This window comes from Capsicum annuum, chromosome 1 (genome assembly GCF_002878395.1).
Source record: "Capsicum annuum cultivar UCD-10X-F1 chromosome 1, UCD10Xv1.1, whole genome shotgun sequence".
NCBI lineage: Eukaryota > Viridiplantae > Streptophyta > Magnoliopsida > Solanales > Solanaceae > Capsicum > Capsicum annuum.
In genome coordinates, this window is record NC_061111.1 from 41547080 (window position 1) to 41571636 (window position 24557).

A 24557-nucleotide genomic window follows, 5' to 3' on the forward strand; every position below is an offset into this window, starting at 1 on the left:
GCCTAGGGGATTTGCTTAAACTAACAAAGAGATAAAGCTCTTAAACTCTTATGTGCTGAAAGATCTCCTTCTAATAAGAGGAAATTACTCCAATACAACTATGTAAAAAGGTATTTGAAAAAGTTCTAACTATTTTCAGAAAAACAAAAAATACAATTTATTTAAATTTATAATTTTTAAAGTATATTGTGTATCGCTTTTTATATCTCTAAAATAGCTCTCCTAATTAATATACAATAAATAAGGTAATACTCTCACAAATATATGTGATCCCAAGAATTAATCTCTTCATCTTAATTGTATATTTCTGATTTCCCTTTCTAGTAATCTTCCTAACTCTTCTTTCTTCCACCTATTTTATTATATAATATCCTAGCTATATTCTGTAAAAGAATGTGCAAGAAACATATTGAGTATCCACTAGAAAAAAGAGATAAAGGAATGATACTCTCAGTCCATTCGGCAAAAAAGACTTATCATTTAAAGTCTATATTTTTTTAAAACATTGGAGAATCATGTGCAACGAATTAAATCCCTCTAGGCACACTGCTAGGAATTAAAGGTCTAGGTTTTCTTCTGGGAATCACATAAAATACTATAACCATGTCAAAAGCTTTATTATGTAGTATTGGTGAAGTAAGCACACTAATAACTAGATGTTAAATCTTACCCTTAAAAAAAGATTCTATCCTCAAACGTGTGACCAAGTGATCGACAACTTCCCTAGGTAGAGTTATACATATGAGTGTTGGGTTCAAGTTGAATGTGTGAATGGAAAAAATAGAGAGAAATTGAGATCACACCTAAAAGCAAAGTGTGCTCACAATAAGGAAAGTTTACTAATTCTCCCACATTGGTGTGGGAGAAAGAAACTTTCATGTGTTCTTATTAAGAAACACAACTCCATATGGATAGTGAGGCAAGAAACAAAAGGTGTCTCGCGCCATCATCGTTGCTTGGCTCGGCAAATCAATCGATGAGATTAATTTTTTAGACAAGTGAACATACCTTTCCGATGAACCATTGCTTCCTTTCCGAAGGGCACTTCATGGCTAAAATTTTCTGCATTGAAAAACTTTCTTTTGCTTCTAAAAACTCTGTGTGATCATCTAATGTTGAGTGTATTCGCTACTGATTGTGAACCATTTTATCCTGTGAGGAAAATTTTTTTGATAGTTCTTCTTGAACTTGTGTTGAAGGTGTTAAAAACTTCATTATTGTCCTTGAAAAAAGTCTTGAACTTGTGTTGAAGCTTAGTATATAAACATACAGATTGTGCACTCGAAACAACAATGACATCTTCAATCTCAAGACAACTCTTATTATGAGTGTATTTGGTTATAGTCCATTAGAATTTGCTACATGATAAGAGGGATACAAACCTACACTAACATAATCTGTGATTTTTACCAATCCTAGGGTGCTCCCTCATTCAGTGCAAGGCAATCACCTAATGAAAAAGACTGGTATTTGTGAGCTCCCTGGGTGAAAGGATAATCCCACTTTTTTAGCTTATATCATGTCTTGATGCTTTGCAAATTAATGGAGGTTTTAGCTTTACATCTCCCTCTTTGTAATCTTTATTGATAATATGTGTGTGGATGAACTTATTTTAAAAAAAAACATATTGACATAAATTTTCATTTGTGAGAGAAGGCGACATGATCTCTCCTGAAAAATCAGTTGGTGGATATCCTAACCAAGTCTTTCTCCTTGACAAGGTTCCAACTTTTATGAGACAAACTCAAAGGTGAACGATCCACCTTCAGTAATCATGAATGAGTTCAATCTCCAAGTCCATCTCAAACATACTCTCTATTGATCTTTGTTACGTCTGTCACATAGTGCTAGCTAAGCAGTGATGCCTAAACTTTAAGGTAAACTATCGAAACTTGATGGGAAGAAAATCTAATAGAAGTATTAAGAATGAAGTGTTGTTCCGGCGGATACAAAAATCTTTAGGTTTCAAACCAAACTTCAATACTAAGTTCAAGAACAATTTTCAAGAACTACCATGAAGTTACAACAACTTCAAACACAAGTCCAAATAATAATCAAATAAACTATCAAAATGAAGTGTTTATCAGTTTTAAGAAAGAAGATGAAGTGAAAATTGTAGAATCAAGTCTACTGAATGCACGATGTCCTTAAGAAATTTATTCCCCTCAAGTACCCAAGGTTATGGAATCTTTCCTCTCCAGATAAAATGATTCTCTTTATGAAAATAGCGGTACCTCAAATTTTTATAAACTTCGAACACACTCAAGGATTTGATTATCACATGAGAATTTTTAGAAGAAGAAAAAGATTCTTTTTTCACTCAAAAAATTGTCTTTACCTGAGGAAAAATTTAGATATTTATAGCCATCAAGGTGTTGTTTCATGAAGAGAAACAATGGTTCAGAAAGGTGCACTTATTCATAAAGGTGCAACTCTTCGTAAAAGGTCATAACTATTCAATCCGAAAAGGTGCCTATTCAAAATTGCATCCTTTTTCTTAGTGTCTTTCCAAAAAAAAATACCACATTTTCATTTTCTATGCACGCTCTTAATAACCCAACAATCCCCCACATGAATGGAAATGGCTATCTTATCAAAAATTTACAAACAAGTATATGATCAACAAGCAAAGACATATTACATCTGGATAAGTGAGTTTTCCTTTGAACTTTTCGTAGTGAACATGCATCGGATGCACTCGGTCAATCGGTAGATTTGATATCTTTGAACCGTTGAACTTTAATGTACACCTAGACAACACATATCACACAACCAGTCTTTTATCATTTATGGTTCTCACGATTTTGTTCATTTCAGCCATGAACACGTCCTCGTTTTATGAGAGTATAGATAATAGGCCTTTACTAACATTCTCCTTGAAGCGACTTCCACTTCACCCTCACATAGATGATTTCTAAACGTTCAATCCTATAAAATTAAACTATTTGGTCAAATCTACCAAATTTAGATAACCATTAAAAAGCTTCACACCATAAGCTTTAACCTTGTTTCCTAAACATTGTCTAAATCATGAGAATGAGTTGAGTATATTGACAATGTGAAACCATTAGTCACAAATTTATTTGACCTCCTTCAACCTAGCTCTTGGGATCTCCAGTCTGCTAGGTAGATTTACCGCCATACTGACTTGTCCTAGGCCGTAAATCCATTCCCTTCGATGTTCTCTCAACTCCCTCTATATATAGGCCTTTTGTAAGTAGATCCGACACATTATCCTTTAACTTCACATAGTCAACAGTGATAATTCTACTAGAGAGTAGTTCTATAACGGCATTATATCTCCGTCTTATATGACGAGATTTACCGTTATACATCATGCTCCCTTTCCTAACAATCGCCGCTTGACTATCACAGTGTATACATACTGGTGTCAATGGTTTGGGCCAATAATGAATATCTTCCAAGAAATTTTGGAGTCATTCAGCTTCTTTACCGTTTTATCTAATGTGATAAATTCAGATTCCATTGTAGAGCGGGCAATACATGTCTGTTGAATAATTTTCGAGAGATTGCTCCTCTGCCTAAAGTAAATATCTACTCATGAATTTTACTTCATTCGATTCAATGATACAATTTGCATCACTATAACATTCAATTACCGCTGGATATTTAGTATAATCCAAAACATAGTCTTGAGTATATTTAAGATACCCAAAACTCTTTTCACTGTCATCCAATGAGTTGCATTGAGATTACTCGTGTACCGACTCAATTTACTAATAACACACGCTATGTCTGGCCTTGTACAGTTCATGATATACATTAAACATCCCAACACTCTTACGTAATCCAACTGTGAGTCACTTTCACCTACATTCTCTTAAAGTGCAAAGCTCACATCTAATGGAGTCTTGACAATACCAAAATCCAAATACTTGAACTTGTCAAGTACCTTTTCAATGTAATGAGACTGTGACAATGCCAACCCCTGTGGAGTTTTATGGATTCTTATTCCTAAAATCACATCCACAACTCCAAGGTCTTTCATATCAAACTTTCTCTGAAGCATTCGTTTTGTAGTATTTATGTCAGAAATGTCTCTACTTATGATCAACATATCATCCACATACAAACAAACAATGACCTTGTGGGTTGAAGTGTCTTTAATGTAAACACATTTATCACATTTATTTATATTAAATCCGTTTGCCAATATGGTTTGGTCAAACTTTGCATGTCACTGTTTGAGTGCTTTTTTTAGTCCATAAAGCGACTTAACAAGTTTACACACCTTCTTTTCTTTATCAGGACCACAAAACCCTCAGGTTGTTCCATATAAATTTCTTCCTCCAATTCTCCATTTAGGAATGTTGTTTTCACATTCATTTGATGGATTTCAAGACCATATGCCGTAGCTAAGGCAACTAACATCCGAATTGATGTTATCCTTGTTACGGGTGAGTATGTGTCAAAATAATCAAGGCCTTCCTTCTGTTTAAAGTCTTTTACTACAAATCTTGCCTTGTATTTGTCAATTGTACCATCCGCTTTTATTTTTCTTTTGAAGATCCATTTAGAACCTAAAGGTTTATTTTCTAGAGGAAGATCAACCAACTCCCAAGTATGGTTGCTCAAGATTAAATCAATCTCACTATTAATTGTCTTTTTTCAAAAGAATGAATCTGAAAACAACATCGTTTCTTTAAATATTTGAGGCTCATTTCTAGGAGAAATATTACCAAATTCGATCCAAATGAAGTTGACGCTCTTTGACGTGTACTACGTCTTGGATTCTCATTATTATGTACATTCTTCTTTGGTTCATCTCGAGGTCGTTTAGACCCTCCACTAAACTAGACATGTCTATTTCTATACGGATAAATGTATTCAAAGAACTCAGCATTATCTGATTCAATTACTGTATTTTCATTCATATCTGATGTTCGAATTTATGAACCAAAAATCGATATGCTTTACTACTTTTAGCATATCCTATAAACACGTAGTCCACAGCCTTAGGTCCAATCTTCACCCTTTTAGGCATAGGAACTTGGACATTCGCTAGACACCCCCACACTTTGAAATATTTCAAGTTTGGTCTCCTTCCTTTTCATTTTTCATATGAAATTGATAGTGTCTTACTATGGGGCACTCTATTGATTATTCGGTTAGCTGTAAGGATAGTTTTCCCCCACAAGTTTTTTGGTAAATCTGAACTTATAAGTAAGACATTCATCATTTTCTTTAAAGTTTGGTTCTTTCTTTCCACATTCTCATTAGATTGAGGTGAATACGGGGCAATAGTTTGCTGGATAATTCCACTCTCTACACATGTTTTTGCAAAAGAATATTCATATTCTCTACCCCTATCACTTCTTATTATTTTGATCTTCTTCTCTAACTGATTTTCAACTTCTATTTTATATTGCCTAAATGCATCTATTGTTCATCCTTACTATTTAGCAAATAGATATAACAATACCTAATGCAACCGTCAATGAAAGTTATAAGATACTTTTTCCACCACGAGATGGTGTTGACTTCATATCACAAATGTCTGTATGGATCAAGTCTAAGGGATTGAAATTCCATTCAACGAACTTATACAAATGCTTAGCATACATTGATTTCAAACACGTTTGACATTTTGATTTACTGCACTCAAAGTTATGCAACCCTTCTAAACTAATCAGTTTTCCCACGATTTTATACTTGTCATTTCCTAAACGACTATGCCACAAATCATTTGACTCTAGCAAGTAAGAAGAAGCCTCAGTTTTCTTCATTTCAACAACTATTACATAAAGTTTAAAAAGGCCCTCATTGAGGTAGCCCTTTCCTACATACGTTTCATTCTTTCTTATTACAACTTTCTCCTAAACAAACACACACTTAAACTCATTTTTAACGAGAAGTATTGTCGATACTAAGTTTTTCGTAATAGTAGGAACATGGAGAACATTGTTGAGAGTCAACACCTTGCCGGGAGTCACTTTTGATAATATCTTTCTACTTTCTTCAACCTTGATTTTTGCATTATTTCCCATAAAGATCACCTCTTTGGGACCAGTGGGATCATAAGTAGCAAAAGTTTCTTTGTCCGCTCAAACATGTCTAGTGGCTCCTAAATTAAACCACCATTCATTTGGATATCCAACAAGATTACTTTGCAATGATCATATCATATAGATTTTCATTCTTTCTAGTTATTTCTAACATGTTTATCCAATCTCTTTTCTTGTTCTTATTTCGAATTTGACTATTTAGAGCTTTGTGGCCAACATCACAACAATATAGTAATTGCCTCTGAACATTTTCTTATTTTGCTCTTTCTCTTGTCCAGAAGACTTCTTCATCTTCTTATTATTTGGAGCATCATCTTTAATAGAATTTGCAACCATTATTGAAGATTTTTCATTCAATCCATTATACTCGTCTATCTTGGAATGCCTCACAAGATCTTTCGAATCAAACAATTGATTTTCAATCATATTTTTCTTTTCTAGAAGATGAGGATCTTGTGAACATTTGCATCTCAAGTTTGGCCAAAAAAAATAACATCATTTGTTGTCATTCTTTGAAGTTCACACCAAAATATTTTTTTAATTTCTCTTCCGTTTTTATTGCTAGAGCAATACCTGAATGACTTAATGATGCAACATTAGATATCGTGGGACAACACCATTCACAATCAAATCAATTTATTGTTCAATTACATTCATCATTTTTCTGTCAATCTTTGACATATACTCTTTAGTATTTCAAAATACTAACAATAAAGACTTTAATCTTTAGCCAACTTGTTTCTAATCAATGATAAAGTTCTTATATCTTCAAATTATCAACCGAATGAACTTTAAAACATGACGAAGTTTTTATGACTTCAAATCAGAATCAAATTCAAACGGAGTGAACCCCCACATGTTTTAAACTCCAAAAACCATTATAAAGATTTTAATGAATCAGTGAAGTTTTAATATTCTTCGAAGCGAATTTTCACATTGATTTCTCGATGATGTTTTTATATTCTTCTAATCGAGGGAGTAGAAATCAAAAGATTTTAGTCTCCACCAAATTAAACCCAATGCAGTTAACCAAATACTTGATTTATAAATGGTGATAATTTTTTTCTTTCACCAAACAAATCAAAAAGATAAATATTTTAATAATTTTCTTAAAATTATTATTTTTCTCGGGTTTGGTAAAACCTGTATTTTCCAACAATAACTTCAAATACAGGTTCAAATTAACATATGAACAATCAAATGAAATATAAACTCCATATTTACAACTTTAAATTTTTAACACTAGGTTCAACCCAACTTATACACATCAACAAAATGAAGTTCAAAATATTTTCTGAAAAATAGCAAAACCAAATGTTAAGAGCTTCAACACAAGTTCAGCCCACTTATAACTATCAAAATGAAGTTTCAAGAACCTCAAACACAAGTTCAAAAAGTTGAAGCACTATCAATATGAAGTTCAAACTATTTACTAAAAAACAATAAACCAAAAACAACACAGATTAGTAGAAATTTCTTAAGATTGTTGTTCCATCGGGTACAAAAATATGTATGTTTCAAACCAAACTTCAATACTAAGTTCAAGAACAATTTTCAAGAACTACTATGAAGTTACAACAACTTCAAATACAATTTCAAATGAATAATCAAATCAACTATCAAAATGAAGTATTTATCAACTTTAAGAAAGAAGATGAAGTAGAAAATTGTAGAATCAAGTCCACTAAATGCACGGTGTGTCCTTAAAGAATTTATTTCCTCAAGTATCCGAGGTTATGGAATCTTTTCTCCCAGGATAAAATGATTCTCTTTCTGAAAATAGTTGTACCTCAAATTTTAACACACTAACATTTTCATGATCACACAAGAGTTTTTAGAAGAAGAATTATAGTATTATTTTTTCACTCAAACAATTGTCAGAAAAAATTCAGGTATTTATAGTCATCAAGGTGTTGTTTCATGAAGAGAAGCAATGGTTCAACTAGGTACATCACTTAATAAAGGTGCAACTCTTCAGAAAAGATCACAACCATTGAAAAGATCATAATCATTCAATCCGAAAAAATGCCTATTCAAATTGCATCTTTTCTCTTAGTGTCTTTCCAAAAAAAATACACCACCTTTTCATTTTCTATTCATGCCTCTTAATAACCCAACATGAATACACTCTTAGGTTGGTCAGAGATAAAGAAACAAACATATTTTGAAGGTAGTAGAAAGTTCCCATATATCTTCAATTTCATATATATTTATTGCTTATTTATTTGGTGTATTGTTAATATTGTATGTTCTTTTAGGGGTTCAATTAAGAGAGAAGGAATTTATCCATCACATAATATCCTTTGGTGGTGTAGTAATGTTAAATATTGCATACATGATACGATGCATTATTGTTTTTTTTGGTCCTACACTTTCATCACCCAAGTTGCTTCGACTTTCTAAAAGTTTTATTGCACTCGTGTTGGATCCTCCAAAAATGTCTTACTTTTGAAGAATCCAGCATACATTTAATAACATTTTTAAAGAGTCCGAGCAACATAGTTCATCACTCTTTTGAGTGTTACTATGAATAAACATCTTTAATTATTAAAAAAAAAAAATCGAAAAAAAAATGTTAGTATACAAGTTTAGTACAAAATTTGTTCAAATAATGAAGTTGAGCCAAAGGTGAAGATGGAAAAGCATTTGGTTTTAGGCTCCCAAAATATTATGGCCCAAATATTTTTAACGGTTAATTTAATACTTTTATTTTCATTTAAAATAATATTAAAAACGGTAAAAAAAAAAAAAAGGTTCAAGATTTTGTGTAAAACAAAATAAAATTATCTTTTATCGAAAATATTTTAGAACTTTCAATTAAATAACTCAAAATCTTCTTATTTTAAATTAAATTTCCACAACAGCATCCAAGATAATGTATTGCAAATACATCACTTACATCTTAACTGCTAGTTTTATATTATTATGCGAGTTTAGCTAAAAGTTTGATGTCATTAAGAACAATATATTAAAGCCAACTATACAAAAATAAAAAAGATAACTGTAAATTGTATAATCGCACCGAAACTAAGCCTATAGCAACTATTACTAACTCGAAAAAAGAAAACACTTAACATTTTGGTATTGACCAGAATTGAAACTCGAAATTTCATAATTCTCGTTATGTATTTGACCATCATTAGGCCAACACTTTGAATCTTTCTCGATTAAATGACACTTTTATCTTTATCCGATTAAGATGATTTTGAATTTTTTTTACACTAGCTAGTGTTCAATCAAGATTTTACCACTTAACTTAGAAAAAAGTTCGAAATTACAAGATCACCAAAAACAACAACAAAAGAACCTATTGTCAAAACATTCTTCGCATGCCCCAAATAGTACTTGGTAGGTTGCGACAACGCCTCCAAACGTTTGGATTGGTACGCGCATGCGCAGGGGTGACAGAGCAGTGACACTAAGAAAACACAAGAGAATACCAATGAGCATTGCTAGCAAATGCAGTGGCCGAAAATCAAAATGAATTGCAAAATATAAAAATAACATAGTATGAACAAAACACAATGAAAAAAAAAAAAAAGTATAAATTTTAAATCCATCCTTATTAGATAATTATAAATAAATCTTTTTTGTTACAATAATAATTTATGTGTTGTCACATAATAAAATTCATTGATAGAGAAAAAAAACATTTACATTATCAATTTACATGAGAAATTAAATCAAGATAATATTGCCAGAACAATAATGAAACTCAACATGGAAACCCAAACATGGTCGACTGTCAGTCTAATTAACGAAAGAGTGACAAGAGAGTTGTTCGAATGCTAAAACCCTGCCCCTCCAATTTTAAAATTGTATACTAATGACATTAGTCGTTAGTAAGAAATATGAACACACTTAAATTATACACTCACAAGTGAATTTTGAAATCATACCCCAAAACAATAAGATAATGAGTAGTTTAAGACCTTAATAAGTCTATTTAGTGTGAGAATGAATTTATGTTGACTCAAATGTCATCTAAATAATTGAATCCGATTTTTTTTTTCCATTGTCTCTATTTTTCCAAGTTCTTATTTGGATGGCCGGAGAACACATTCCCATTTTAAGGACCTTTTTTCGCTATAAATTTTCCAAGTAGTTTTGGGGGAAAAACTTGACATATAGTGTTTGGTCATACAATTTGTTATTATTTGGCAAATTCTTTTGCAAATAATGCAAATTCTAAAATACTAGAAAAAACTAGTATTTGGGCCAAACTTCATTTTTTGGGAATTTTTAAAGTTACGATATGTTTCTCAAATACTATGGCCAAACACATGGTGAAACTTCACTCAAATCTTAACCTAAAAATGACTTGCCAGAAATATTTGGAAAACTATGACGCTTAGCTAAGGCGAGGGGTGGAATAGCTTGAAACAACATATGTTACGTTGCTTGAACTTCCCAAAATGTTATTGAATTTGTCTTGGATCCTCCAGAAATGCAATACTTTTGAAGGATCCAACACACAGCCGACAATATTTTTATAGCGTTCGAGCAACAAAAAAAAGAACTATATATAACCCAAAGGTGAAGAGAGCAGTTTATGTATGTAAACAAAATTAGCATGCATATAACATTGGCACAAACTAAACTATTCTCGCAACTTATCTTCTGAAATGTTTTCTTATCTAAAATCTTCATATTCTCTTACTCCTATCTCTGTGAAATTGCATTTTTAGTTTTGTGTATGTAGTCATATACCTCATAATTTATTTGCATCTTCAGATGTAAAGGTTCGTCGCATTTATTTGTAGTGATATGAGGAAATCACTACAAACTATTCAACTGGATCACTAATTCCACTTTAGTAAAACTTCAGTAGAAAAAGAAATTTAGCCGCATTTATTGTAACGACCCATTTCATCGTTATTAAATTATCCATAATAAATTCATGAAAATTCATTTCTCAATATTAACATGGATCCAAAATAGCAAATATTTTATTTGTTATGTCACCTCAAATTTTTCGGTGAAAATTTTAGCCTTCGGATATGTTTAGATAGACTTAAATTCAATGAATTTAATTATGAGTTTTAATATCAATACTTTAGTTTCAAAGTTCTTTAGGATTAATTAAGGTTGTACAATATCCTAACACATAGTTAAGTTTATAACTTTCTTTCCGATACAGTTTCGATATGGGTTTTCTATTAGCGCTAACTTCAAACGACCATATCTCCTATAATATAAGGAGTTAGGGGTCTCACTACCTACCAAATCAAAGATCTCTAAGTCCTCTTTCCAACGCAACAAACCGTTCCTCAATCCGAATTAGGCGCAAAAAGTTATGGTTGTTTTAGTGAGCAATGTCCGAGCTAAAATGAGATTTCGTTGTAGTGAAAATTCTAATCATATTTAAATCAGCTTTAGACGTATTTTAGGTCCAAAAACCTCAAATTTCATTCTCCAACCCTAGAAAGGTGATTTCCCAAAGCTTAAGATGAAATTTCTCTGTTGAGGTAAGTTTTTCCATTATTTTTCTTCGTCTTTTAATTCTTTAGCATCTTAGAATCCTTAAAAAGACCTTTAATGGTGGAATTCTTTTGAGAATACTCATGGGTATTTTTAATATGGCTTAGAGCTGATTCTAAACTATAAATTAAAGAGTCCTAACATTAATTTCATAAATTAGATTATAAATTTCATAAACTAGATTATGAATTTTGATGGTTAAGAACCTTGAATTCCGTCAAAATAAGACCTTTAGTATAAAAACTTCATTAATGGAGATGGATTAAGCTTGAAATAGCTAATTAATAATTAATTGAATTTGGGGGTGATATCGGCCTTGAATTAAGGGTAGAATTAGTGGTTTGAATCACCAAGATATTTGATTGAAGAGTAATTACTTATTACTCTTATATATAATTGCTTAATTTTTAGATGATTGATATTTCCAAAGCATGAAGGAAAGAAAAGAGCATCTTTGTTGCAGCTTATTTCTTCTAAAAGTTTGGCGTCCAGGTAGGATAGGTTTAACGAATAGAAGATTGTGTTATTTTATATTTTTATAATTTAGAATTGATGGGATAAAGCATGTCTAGGCCTACGGGTATGGAGTTGGGGTGGATAAAGACACAAGGACTTAACTTTAATCCCAAAAAATCAAGATTATGTGATATTTATGATCTTATGTATTATGTGCCCGAAAGGAGATTGTTGTAAATGTAATATATGAACATGATATTTTTTTTAGTTGTTCTAGTGATGAACCTAGTTGAGTTATAATGGTATTTAGTTGTATGTATGGTGCATTAATATGATGAGGAGAATTATGCTAATATTGAATATTGATGAGCATAGTAATATCTAAGGGATAAATGACTTGAATTAGTGTGATGATTGCATTATGTAAAAAGAGGTAAAGGATAATGATATGCGTGAATGTGCTAGTTATAGGTGGTGAAGTTAGAACTCAAGTTGCAGTATTTAAGAAGGTAATGATATTTTTAATAATTAATGAGTAATTAAGGCTCCAACAGTGACTTGTATACTTAAGCATTAAATTGTTATTTATTTTATAATATTCTTGTGTTGGTATTGATAAAAGTACTATATCTATTGGATGCCCATGAGAGGCTAAATTAGTGATAATGATGGTTTATTGAATTGTCCCTATGAATGGCTTGTTTGATAACAATAATTCCTTAAAGTAATGTTATGAATGGCTTGTGGATAATCATGATGAATTATTGAAATAATGCCCGTGAGGGGGATAAAATATTGATAAATGAAAGTACTTGATCAAATTTCTTTATGATTTTAAGTACACGTATAGATTTGGTATGTCGTATTGCATCCCGAAAGATTGTGTGAATTTAATAAAATGTATATAATAGGTTATGGTTTAATTGGAGTTTAAACTCGACTTAATTGTGTGTATGCTCCTAAATTGAATACTTGTTGATTAGTATTCGAGCATGCTAGAAATTGTTGATGTTTGAATTGTTGATGCGTGTATAAATGATTATTAAAATTTACTTGATGAAATTGTCTTATTACTTTAAGTATACTTGTAAACTTGGTACATCGTATTGTATGCTGTGAGGTTGTGTAAATTTGATATTGTTATTATTTGTATATGTTGGATTGGGTGCCACGCCGGTACGGATATGTATATGTTGAATCGGGTATCACGCCGGTACGGATATGTATATATTGGATCGGGTACCACGCCGGTACGGATATGTATATATTGGATCGGGTACCACGCCGGTACAGATATGTATATATTGGATCGGGTACCACGCTGGTACGGATATGTATATGATGGATCGGGTACCGCGCCAATACGAATATGTATATGTTGGATCGGGTACCACGCCGGTACGGTACATGAACATGGATCGTTCCCTGCAGATCATGACCATTTGAGCAAAAATAAGTCTCATAGCATATGTGTACATATTTGTGTTGAGTCTGTGGATGTTTATGGTATGGTTGATACTCTTGATGGTTATGTGGCTTGATTGTGAGCCTGTTTGATCTGTTATTGTTGTATTGTTGATTCATTAAGTATTTGATTGTGTAATATGTATTTGAAAAAGTAAAATTTTGTACTTACTCGTATGTTGGTTGACTTGATTCATTTATACGTGTTTTAATTGTAGCTTATCAGAATGGCTAGTTATCATTCTTTAATAAGAGAACATTTGGTTGTTAGCTCGAGAGTTTAGTGTGGATTGTCTATGATTACGGATTTATTCTTGTGAATATGAATAATGAAAAAGATAAAGTGAATAAAGAGGAATGGTGATGTATTAGGTTGGATTATGGTGTGAATTAACAAGGTTAGAATATGTTAGTAGCGAATATAATGCTGATGGAGTTGGAAGAGTAGTTGGATGATGTAACTTATATAGGTAAAGTAATAATATTATTACAACCTTAGTTGAATTATATTTCATTCAAGATGTCATGATTTTTCCTTAATTATATTTTATGATTATATGAACTAATACGGTCGGCCGATGATGCCTACCAGTATGTGTGGTTGTACTGACCCTACTCTTCTACATTCCTTCTTGGAGTGTAGATTGGATGCAGGTTAATTTGCAGTTATTAGATGGATTACAATATTCAACACTAACTTCTGCACTTTCTTCCTGGTAGATGTTAGAGTATTTGTATTATTTATTTTATTGTCAGTCTATGCTATAGTATATAGCTCTTGTATATGTCTAGCCAAGTCTTGAAGAGTGAAGGACATTTGTAAGAAGTTTTTGAAAAAATTTATTTGTTAGTATTTAATTTGCTTTAATATATTTAATCCAATATTTTCTTAAAAACAGAGTCTTCCGCATATCTTTAGTTGGGTAATAAGGGTTCTCCTAGCTACTTAAAATAGCGTAGGTGCCTGCACGGTCTGTTAATCTGGATCGTGACAAATTAGTTAGAGTGGCAATAGCTTAATTGCCGCTAAATTATGTTTCTAGTGGTAATTATTAGTTACAATTCTATTTTAGAGCGCTCTTTGGAAATTCCATAAAGCTGCCTATAGCAGTATTGGATTCAGTGAAAATCGATTAATGACAGTAAAAATTTTAGCACTCTTTGTTAAAGTGTGTATTTATTGCTGCTAAAAGTTATCCATAAACTATACGGTATTGGCAAGATAAGAATTCAATGGTTTTAACACATTATTTTACACCATTTTTACCCTACCTAACAACACGCCGGAGGTATGAATAGTATTGTGAGGCATTAAGGAATGTGTCATTCAAAGTGGTGGAATAACTAATGATGTACTAGAATGTTTTACATATCATGAGGTTATGTAAGACTCCACACAACATACATGGAACAGCATTGAACAAAATGAGGTGTGGCAGTGGTCCATATCTGATCCATTTTTGTTTCTTAATGAGACAATCTCTGAAGTGAAGAAAAAAAAGATTCCAGAAAGCATAAATGGAAGTAAATAGACAATTAAGAAATTTATTTATTATATAGATAAAGTGTTGTTGGGCAAGAAGTTATCCAAGGGAGTTGTAATATTGTTAGGAGGGTCTATATTTAATTTGTTTAAGTTTCTTTTGTGTTGGAAAATGACAATATTTCAATATCGCCTGGATGAAATGTATACATATATATGTATATCAAAGCAACCCAAATAGATTTAGCCAGTAGCAGTGATAGAATCAAAATTTTTACTAAGGAGATTCAAAATATAAAGAATAAAATATACAAAGAAGCCAAAGATATTTAATACCTATTATAAATATATATATCTAAAAAATTTATTTTAAATTTTAGTATAAATAAGTTTACCCACTAAGGTCTCCAATCTGCCCCTAATCATGTGTTAACTCAAACTAGATATTTCTGGCTTCTATATTTGTTAATGTCAGCGCATTCTACATTGATTGTGGGAATGAATTGTGTTTCTTTATATTTTCTTGAACAGACCTCGTGAGGCAACTAGCATTTGAAGTTGAGTTGTGATGAATGTTCATTTCTTTTAAACAATTTTCCATGTTTGTAATGATGGAAGAAGCATGACTTCAAATATCCTAGGTTGCCAAAGTTGATTACTTGACCCAAAAAAAAGAGCTATTCTTTCTGTTAAATAATATTTGTCCACTATTAATTTGGCATATATATATATGTTAAGAAATACTAAATAACAGAGATAATCTTACTATATAACCCTTTAAATATAATAAATTTAGAAGTGGTTTGGTACACAAGATGGAATGAGTAAGAAGGTACACTAGACGGGATAAGTAAAGATATCCCATGAGGTGGGATATCCCATAGGACTATTTTATTCCTCCCTCCCCATGGGATAGTAATTCCACCATTTTAGTACAAATGGTGGGATGAAATAGTCCCGGGATTAAGTAATATCTTACATCAAACATGGAATAAAGTTAATCCCAAACTTTATCCCGAGATTATTTTTTCTTATCACTTCTACCAAACGACCCCTTAATATCTTGAAAAATGCATTAAATGATTAATAGTATTTAATGGCAAGAGTAAAATGGTTACAAAAGGCTGAATTATTCATTGACTTTTTAAATTGAATAAGTATTATTTGTCATCTATTTTTTAATAGTGTAGTGAACAAGTATTGTTGGTCAGAGTATTAAAGAAAAGAACAAATAAAAGGAGGAAGTTGACTGAAAGACATACGTACGTAGGAGAACTAAGAAGTAATAAATGTTGTGTACAAATTTTATTTAGTGGCCAAAGTTTCTCAAGGTGTAATAATAAATGTTGTGTACAAATATTAATATCTGGCCAAAACTTTCTCAATGTGTTTTACAAAAGAATTAAACAGCCCAATACAACGAGCATGAAATCAAGTACTATTACTTGACAACTGGCTCATAATATAGTATACTATTAGCTTTGAAATTCATTAGATTAACTCTAAACTAATCAACAAACAGTCTACTTTATTACTAACTTTATCAGTTTAAGTACATCCCTCTTAGTACTAATTAACTTTGTCAGTTGATTTATGCTTATTAAATCAATAAGTTTATGGGAAACAATGGCACCATAGATCACACAGGTACTACTTTTAAACCAAATATTTAAACTTGACACCACGTATAGGATGACGGCATATACAGTTTTACTGAGAAATAACAAACCAAAAATAAGGTAATACACTTTGGGGTTTCTTCTTATTTCTCGTTACCGCTACTGCCTTCTTTTGCATTTTTCTTGAGTCGAGGGTCAGTTGAAAACAACCGCTCTACCTTTAAGACAAGGTAGAAGGTTGAAGTAAAGTGGGCGTACTATGTACTCACTGCCCTCCCCAGACTCCACCTATGAGATTACAGTGGATTTATTGTTGTTGTTGTTTTGGTTTCTTTCTTATTGCTGTGAGAAGATTTTACTCAAAGGAATATTATAACTAGTAATTCCTTTTTTAGTTATCGGATGACGTGAACAAAACTTACACGAAAATTTGAATATATGTTTCATCTTATGTGTGATCATAAAATGCCATTTTTATTACAAGATTCTCTTAACTAGGGTTATTTTGTTTAATGGACAAGTATATCAAGGCTGTTGAAGCAATTGGATATCTTAGTAAATTACAGATGACAAGAGAATTAAGTAGTCATTAGTTTCCTTTTTAACAGGAAAAAAAAAAAAAAAAAAGAACTTGATCAGGTGTTATTTTAAACATTGAATCATCATCTAAAGAAGTACTAAAAAGACTTACTTCAAGCAATAGCCAATAAGTCAGACTTGATTGTGCAAAGATGAGATCTGATATAAGTAATATGGAAGAAAATCATGACATTTCAGCATTCTATTTGTAAGTAAGCAAAAGATAGCTGAGTAAACCTAGATCACTCATAAAATTAATCAATTTTGTGCAGCTTGATTTTTCAGGCACAAAAAGATGAGATCTGATACTAATACTAAAGAAAATGGGATTTCATCATTGTATTTTCAGCTCCAAAATTAAGAAACACTCACTAATGAAGAAGATGTGATGTTAAATGACAGAAAATTCACCATAGAATTAAAAGCAAGAATAATAGAAAGATGTATACATGTTACCTAGAGCTGGCAAATTCATAGAGCTTTCCTCTTGGAGAAAAAATAATCAATCCAACTTCAGCATCACACAGAACTGAAAGCTCAAAAGCTTTTTTGAGCAGCCCATTTCTACGCTTAGAGAAAGTGACTTGCCTGCTCGTGGCGTTCTCTATACGCCTCATCTGTGTTTTCCCTCTCACCATCCTCCTTAATTCAGTAAAAAAAAAAAAGATGGAATTAACAAGTGAATATGATATAAAGAACACTTAATTAGCTTGTTCCAATTGATGAAGCAAAGAGAGAGAGTGTCTGTGTGTGTTGAAGAAGAAAAAGAAGATGGAAATTAAAGGATTAGCTAGATATAGAAACTTACAGAATTGATAAAGAAAAATTCAGAAGCTTTATTTAGATTGCAGGTTATTATGAGGCAAAATATAGATAGAAGTGAAGCTAAAAAGGGGAAGTCCCAAATGTGATATGTATGGAATAGCAACCTGAAAGGGTAAGGGTATGTATAAAGGTGCAAGTTTTACTCATTTCTCAGCCCCAAAATAATGGCATTTCGTTCAAAAGAAAGAAAGGGACAAACCACAAATAGTACTACTTAACTTTCCTTTTTCAATTAAGGATTTCATTAACATTATAGTAAAACTTTCTAGTATAATATCCATCTGCTCCCATAAGTTAGAAATAAGGTCACCGTACACATATTTTTTTTCCTACTTTCGGCTTTGAAAATTTAGTAGCCGCTTGGCCATGAAAACTAAAAATTTTCGGAGTTGGAGTTGTGTTTGGTCATGTCTTTTTTGAAATTTTATTTTTGACTTTTGAAAAAAAAATTTAAAATATGATTTTATGCCCTAACTTTTACAAACTATCAAAATCACCCAACAAAAATTTACCTACTAATGGAAAGAGAACACAATTAGCCACTATTATAAAAATAATTACATATACATGGTCATATTTAATGAATTTTTCAATTATGACATATATAATATTTACGTTGATAGTTGTTTTCTCATATTTGAAAATTTTAAATATGGATATTATATTAACAGATCACTGCTTCCTGTTTTTTAAGTAATAAATATTATCTTTCAAATAAATTTATTTTTTAAGGAATTTATTTAATTTATTTCCTTCATTTTCCGTTCCTAAAAAATAGGAAATGATGAGTTATTATTAAATTTTAGGGTGCCGCTAATTTATTTCTTTAATTTTCTTATACATGAAAGATTTTACTGTATGTGAATAAATTATTGGGAAAATTTCAGAAATAGCAACTCTGTAGCCTTAATTATAACTTTTATAGCAACAGTTTCATAATTACGAAAAATAGCAAATTGTATTTGTATTTAAGTAAAATGTTGTTATATAAATACATATACAAATATATATATATTACTCATAAATACATATGCATAACTGAAAAATACATATTCTTCTATTACTATGAAGTGGGTAAAATATTGCAACTTTTGCCATAAGTTGTAATTTTGAAAAAGTGTTGTTATTTATTGTAATTATAGTCTTAAGGATGCTAGTTTCTGTAATTTTTCCTAAATTATTTCTATATAAAACATGCTTTGCATATTTATGGTATATTATATCATATACCATAAATATATAAATATGCTTAGTATGTTTCTTTATACTTTGTATTTTTATATATGTGTTTACATGGTATATACATGGTATAAACTTCATATATAACATACTTTGTAGATTTATATTATAAATATGCTTAGTATGTTTCTTAATACTTTGTGTATGTGGTATATACATGGTATAAACTTTATATATAACATACTTTGTATATTTCTATTATAAATATAATACTTTATATATTTATGAGTATAAATATAAATTAGCAGTAAAATAATGTCTTAAATAAGGGAGAAAATTAGATAAGGGATAAAAATAATGATGAGAGAGAAAAAAAGATATATATTAATTAGGATAGCATTAATTATCTTATTCTTTAAAACTGTTATATACGTAATATTGAAAAAGTAATGTTATAAGGAGAGTTTTATGTAAAAATTTAAAAGATTGGGGTTATATGTAATAATAATAAAAGTTGGAATTGGAGTTGAAAAATTGTGAAAACAACAAAAACATGTTTTCTCTTTTCAGAAAAATTTTCCTGAATTATTTTCCGAATTTTCATGGCCAAACACCACAATTTTCAACTCCAGAAAAATTTTTCAAAAAAAATGAAAAAAATTTCATGGCCAAACGAGCCCTTATTGAGTATAGTTTAAATTGTTATCTTCGTTTTATTTTATTTGGCACTGTTTTCTTATTAGGCAGCTCCAAAATAATGGCATATCATCAAAAGAAAGAAAGGGACAAAGCAAAAATAAGAGTAAACTAGCTTGAGTTTTTCAATGTAATACTTTATTTATATGTAAGAAAAAAACTTACTTTTTTAGTCTTCAAACCCAGAGTTAGGAATAAGATCTACTTATACACTTATTTTTTCTCTCAGATTTTATTTGTAAAAATATACAGAATATATTATTATTATTTTTATTAGATAATATTAACTGATATAATGGTCTTCTAACTTATTTTGTTTACTGTTTTCTTCGTTTTGTTTTATTTAACACTATTTTTATTAGTTCATTTCAAATTAAAGAAAAATTTTAGTATTAGTATTTTTTTTGTAACAAGAAGCTTATATAACCTGAAGTCTTTTATCCAACAAAAATATTCTAATATTTCTAGCAGAATAAATTCTGAAAGATTTTTCTTCTTTCTTAAATTTCACATCAGGTCAAACTAATATCAAACAAAGTGGAAAAGAGAAATTACAGTGAAAACTATTTGTAATTATTTTTAGGTGACTTACTAATGTGAATTTTTTTCTATATAATCAGTACATAAAAAAGTAAAGGACATTAATTATCAATTACTTCAAGTGGACTCTCACTCACACTCTCTCTCTTTCCTTCTCTTTGGGTCTCATTCACCTTACCCCACAATGAAGAAAAAACACAAATAGTGAGTTTAATGTAATAATTAAATGGAAGACGAAAACATCATCTTTTGCTAGTTTTGGTAAACCTAAAAGCATAACAAAAAAAGAAAATGAGATGTGAAAGGATACAATAGATGAGTGCATAACAACATTAAACCATGCTTGTTTGGGATATCCCTTAGCAATATAAGTAGGCGTTTCATCATAGGAATTTTTTGCTTTTTGAACTATTATTTTACTTTAGTGAACAAATAAAATAATAGTGTGTGGTCATAAGAATTATTTTATTTTATTTTATTTTAGTGAAAATTATTTTTAAAAAAGTGAAAATAAATTTTACTTGTTTTCACTTTCTTTGCTCCTATTTCTCTCATAATTTTAAAAACAACTCCAATTTACATTCATGATCAAATACAATATCGACTCCAACCCCAAAAAATTATTGTTTTAATGGCCAAACGGATCCTAAGTTTGCATAAAAATAATATTTCCTTCATCGTCTAACCCTCTTTCTTTGAAATCTATTAAAAAAATGATATATTTCAATATGCAATAAAGAAATAATTTTAATGTGCCCATGTTAATTTAAATAAAATATCTATAGTCATACAAATGTATATGACTTATCTGAAAATTAAAACAAGTTTATTTCTTTTTATTTTCTAAACCTTTTCTTGTTATGAGAATAACTTGTCAGGTTGTCTATAGTAATTTGCATGACATCTTCATTTTCATTTTATGTTTCTTCATACTTTATTCTATTTTTAACGGGAGAGACTATAGGAAATATCCTCTTTATCGGGTATTAGTAATTAAGTTTGTACATTTTAGACCCTCCGGACACTATTTTGAGGAATTACACCAAATATAATATCGTATGGAGAAGAGTATTACTTAGAAGTAAAGAGGGATGAGAATGGGAAAATTAGTACAAGGTTAAATAACGTCAATATGTCAATGACACCCAGAGGGTGAATATTGTCCAATAAGAAATCGAAAACGCATTGTTTATATGAGGTGTTTATGTTTTTAGTACCAACTATTCCAATAGTATTTTATCACAGCTGTTTCATTATTCATGATGTGATGGTGAAAACTCTATCCTAATAATTTTCCTTTATTGTAGCTAGCTAGCTTGTGGAGCTGATAAAATCGTACTATTTTTGCTGTATAAATGGCTGACATTTCTCATCTGTCAACTATTCTTTCCCATCTGTTTCTGTTTTTTTTTTTTTTAATTTTTCCTCACGAATATACAGTCAGTTCAAATAGTAAGGTAATATACTGGTGGTTTTTTCCAAAAACAGTAACCCTTGGGATTCTGTTCTTTTTTATTATTAGTATTTTATTCGGAGAGAAATTTTATCTAGATACTCCAAATATAGCTCCTAAATGAATGCATGATAAAGTTTTTTTGTTTCACATTTTTTCCAGCAGAATTTGATTATTTTTGTGTGCGTGATCTTAAAAAGACACTTTTTCCGTTTCATAATAAATGAATTATTGAATTTTGGTATACAGATTAAAAAAAAAAAAACAATAAAGACATAAATTTAACACAACTTTCCATTTTTACCCTTCAAAAAGCAAAAGTTGACCTTTAATACTTTTTCGAAAATTAATTGATTGTTAAATCATAAGGGTAACTTTGGAAAAAAAATTCAATGATTCACTTATTTTGAAACACCAATAAATATCCCAACGATTCACTTATTCCGAAACAAAAAGAGTAGCAATTTAAAAGCTCCTTTGGTCATGAGAAACTTGTTTTGATCACTTTCACTTCTCTCACAAAAAGTAAAAAAAAAACTTCAATTTAGTTTTTGGCTAAACATAACTGAACTCAAAAAAAAAATAATTGTTTTTCATGATCAAACTCCTACTAAAATGTGTTACCTTAGTTAATTATACGAATTAATTTATGTTGGGTTCGGAATTGAGAGGGCGTCATGCGGAAGTATAAAATTTGTAAACAATGAGACGATAATTCAGACGACACATAAACAATACTAATTATTGATATGATTTGACCAAACGGCCTACATATTAAAAATAAAATTGAAATAAAAATTCTTTAAAGACTACATTGTGGATGTTATTGTGTTATGATATGAGAAGAGGAGTATTGTATTTATAGATGTTTAAAATATTTCCTCCAAAAAAGAGGTTAGCCAAATATGGAAAAGTTTTATATTTTTATTTAAGGAAAAATAAAAGTAATTATGGTATTACTTTTATTTTCTTTCAAGAAAAGTATAACTTAATTTTGGTAAGAAAATCAGAGCCAAAACCCTAATAAATCTCCACTTTTTTGCTTGATTTTCTTCACTTGATCTATTTTCTTCTCATCTTTAGTCTTTGTTCTTCACATAGTCTTCATCATTGTTGTTTGGCATGATTAAAAATGGAGCTTTTGGGTTAAAAAATATATTAGCTCTTTCGAGTTAAAAATATTAGAGTCCTTTGTAGGGTTAAAAGTAAATTTTATTTTCAAATATGTAACAGTAGGATTATTGAAAATATAATTGACAATTCTCTCCACATGTAGCTTTTAGACATATATCTTTATTATCATCAAATTGATTGAAACTTTGTTCAACAATTGGACCATCAAATCATTGAACTGTGGGCTCTGATACCACTTGTTGGGTTCGAAATCGAGAGGACGTCATGTGGAAGCTAATAGTTGCAAACTATTCAAGACGATAAATCAGACGATAAAGAAAACAAGTACTAAAAATATATTATTAAATATGGTTTGACCAATTGGCCTACATATTAAAACGAATATATATAAAGAAACAAAAAAAAACTAGTGGGAGAAAATATGATGTTATTGTGTTATGGCATTAGAAAGGGGTCTTCTATTTATAGATGTCCAAAATCATTCCTCTTAGAAAGAGATTAGCCAAATATGAAAAAAATTTATATTTTTTTTCAGGAAAAAAAAATAATTATGTTATTACTTTTATTTCCTTTACAAGAAAAAGTAAAACTTAATTTTTGTAAGAAAATCAGTGTAAAAATTCTAACAATTTCAATAAGCTTTAAATTTCAGACATGTTCTAATTGTAGATGATTTGTGTAATTAAAGTAGATGGCATAGTTTAAATGGCTAACTAGTAAAATAAATTATAATTTATATATATATATATATATATATCACCTAATCTCAATGAAGTAATTAATATGTATTCTCTCCTCAGGTGTTTTTTCATAATATAATTGTTCTATTATTAATATTTTTGCGTTTAAAAAAAATGACTTAATATTCTTTTTAAAGGGTATTTAAATTGACTTATTTTTAAGCGATATTGATTTTTAAGCATTTTTTTTAAAAATTTTAGAGATATTTGACAAAGATAAAATATGTTTAAGCTTAAAAAGTACAAATAAAAGAGGAAAACGTAGGTTAGGTTACTAGAGAAAATTGAAGGAAAGGTGTCTTTTAAGTCTTAAATGAAGGATTGGTAACATTGACCAACAGATAGGGTCAAACATCATTAGAAACTTGATTAAGTTAATTGTAGACTTGATTAATATTTTCAAAACTTTCTAATTTTTTCAAAAATACAAATCAACCCAACCCACACCCCTCTTCAATCCTAATCAAGCACTCTCTCCACCCCTTTTCAATCCTAATCAAGCACTCTCTCTCCCCAGCTTCTCCCAACCAACAGTTCTGTAAAATTTCTCCCTTCAACCTCCGACGACAAATAGTCGAACGAGTTTCTTTTCAACTTTCAATCGTCAATCGACGTGAATACTTCTTCGGCGACAACAACTTCGAGTTCTTCGTCCTCTCATTTCCTTTTTCACAGTTAAAAAATTATGAAGAAACAGAGGAACTTGAGTCAACTACTCTTCTGATATTGAAATGTGAACTGAATAAAACCCTAATTTCTGGCATTTCTGCATTTCTTCTTCTCGTTGTCGTACTGTTGATTCGAATTTATTGGTATTTTTTTATCACAGTTGATGTTCTTAGTGTGTATGTGTGTGTGTGATATATTGGTGTTGCTGGGTTG

General features: G+C 30.3%; 1 protein-coding gene across 2 annotated transcripts in view; it reads right to left on the reverse strand.

Annotated features, from left to right (window-relative positions):
• The window catches only part of LOC107872527 (MADS-box protein SOC1), a 54629-nt gene extending 36491 nt beyond the window's left edge, over positions 1 to 18138 (reverse strand). Inside the window, exons 1-2 of one of the 2 annotated variants that reach the window (XM_016719198.2) lie at positions 17917 to 18138; positions 17565 to 17750 (exon numbers count right to left, since the gene is read on the reverse strand). In XM_016719198.2, coding sequence (XP_016574684.2) covers positions 17565 to 17746 — 182 coding nt within the window. In that variant the 5' untranslated portion in view covers positions 17747 to 17750; positions 17917 to 18138. The remainder of the gene's footprint in view (positions 1 to 17564; positions 17751 to 17916) is intronic. The other variant, XM_016719193.2, reaches the window with a different exon arrangement.
• Between the last annotated feature and the right edge of the window lie 6419 nt (positions 18139 to 24557).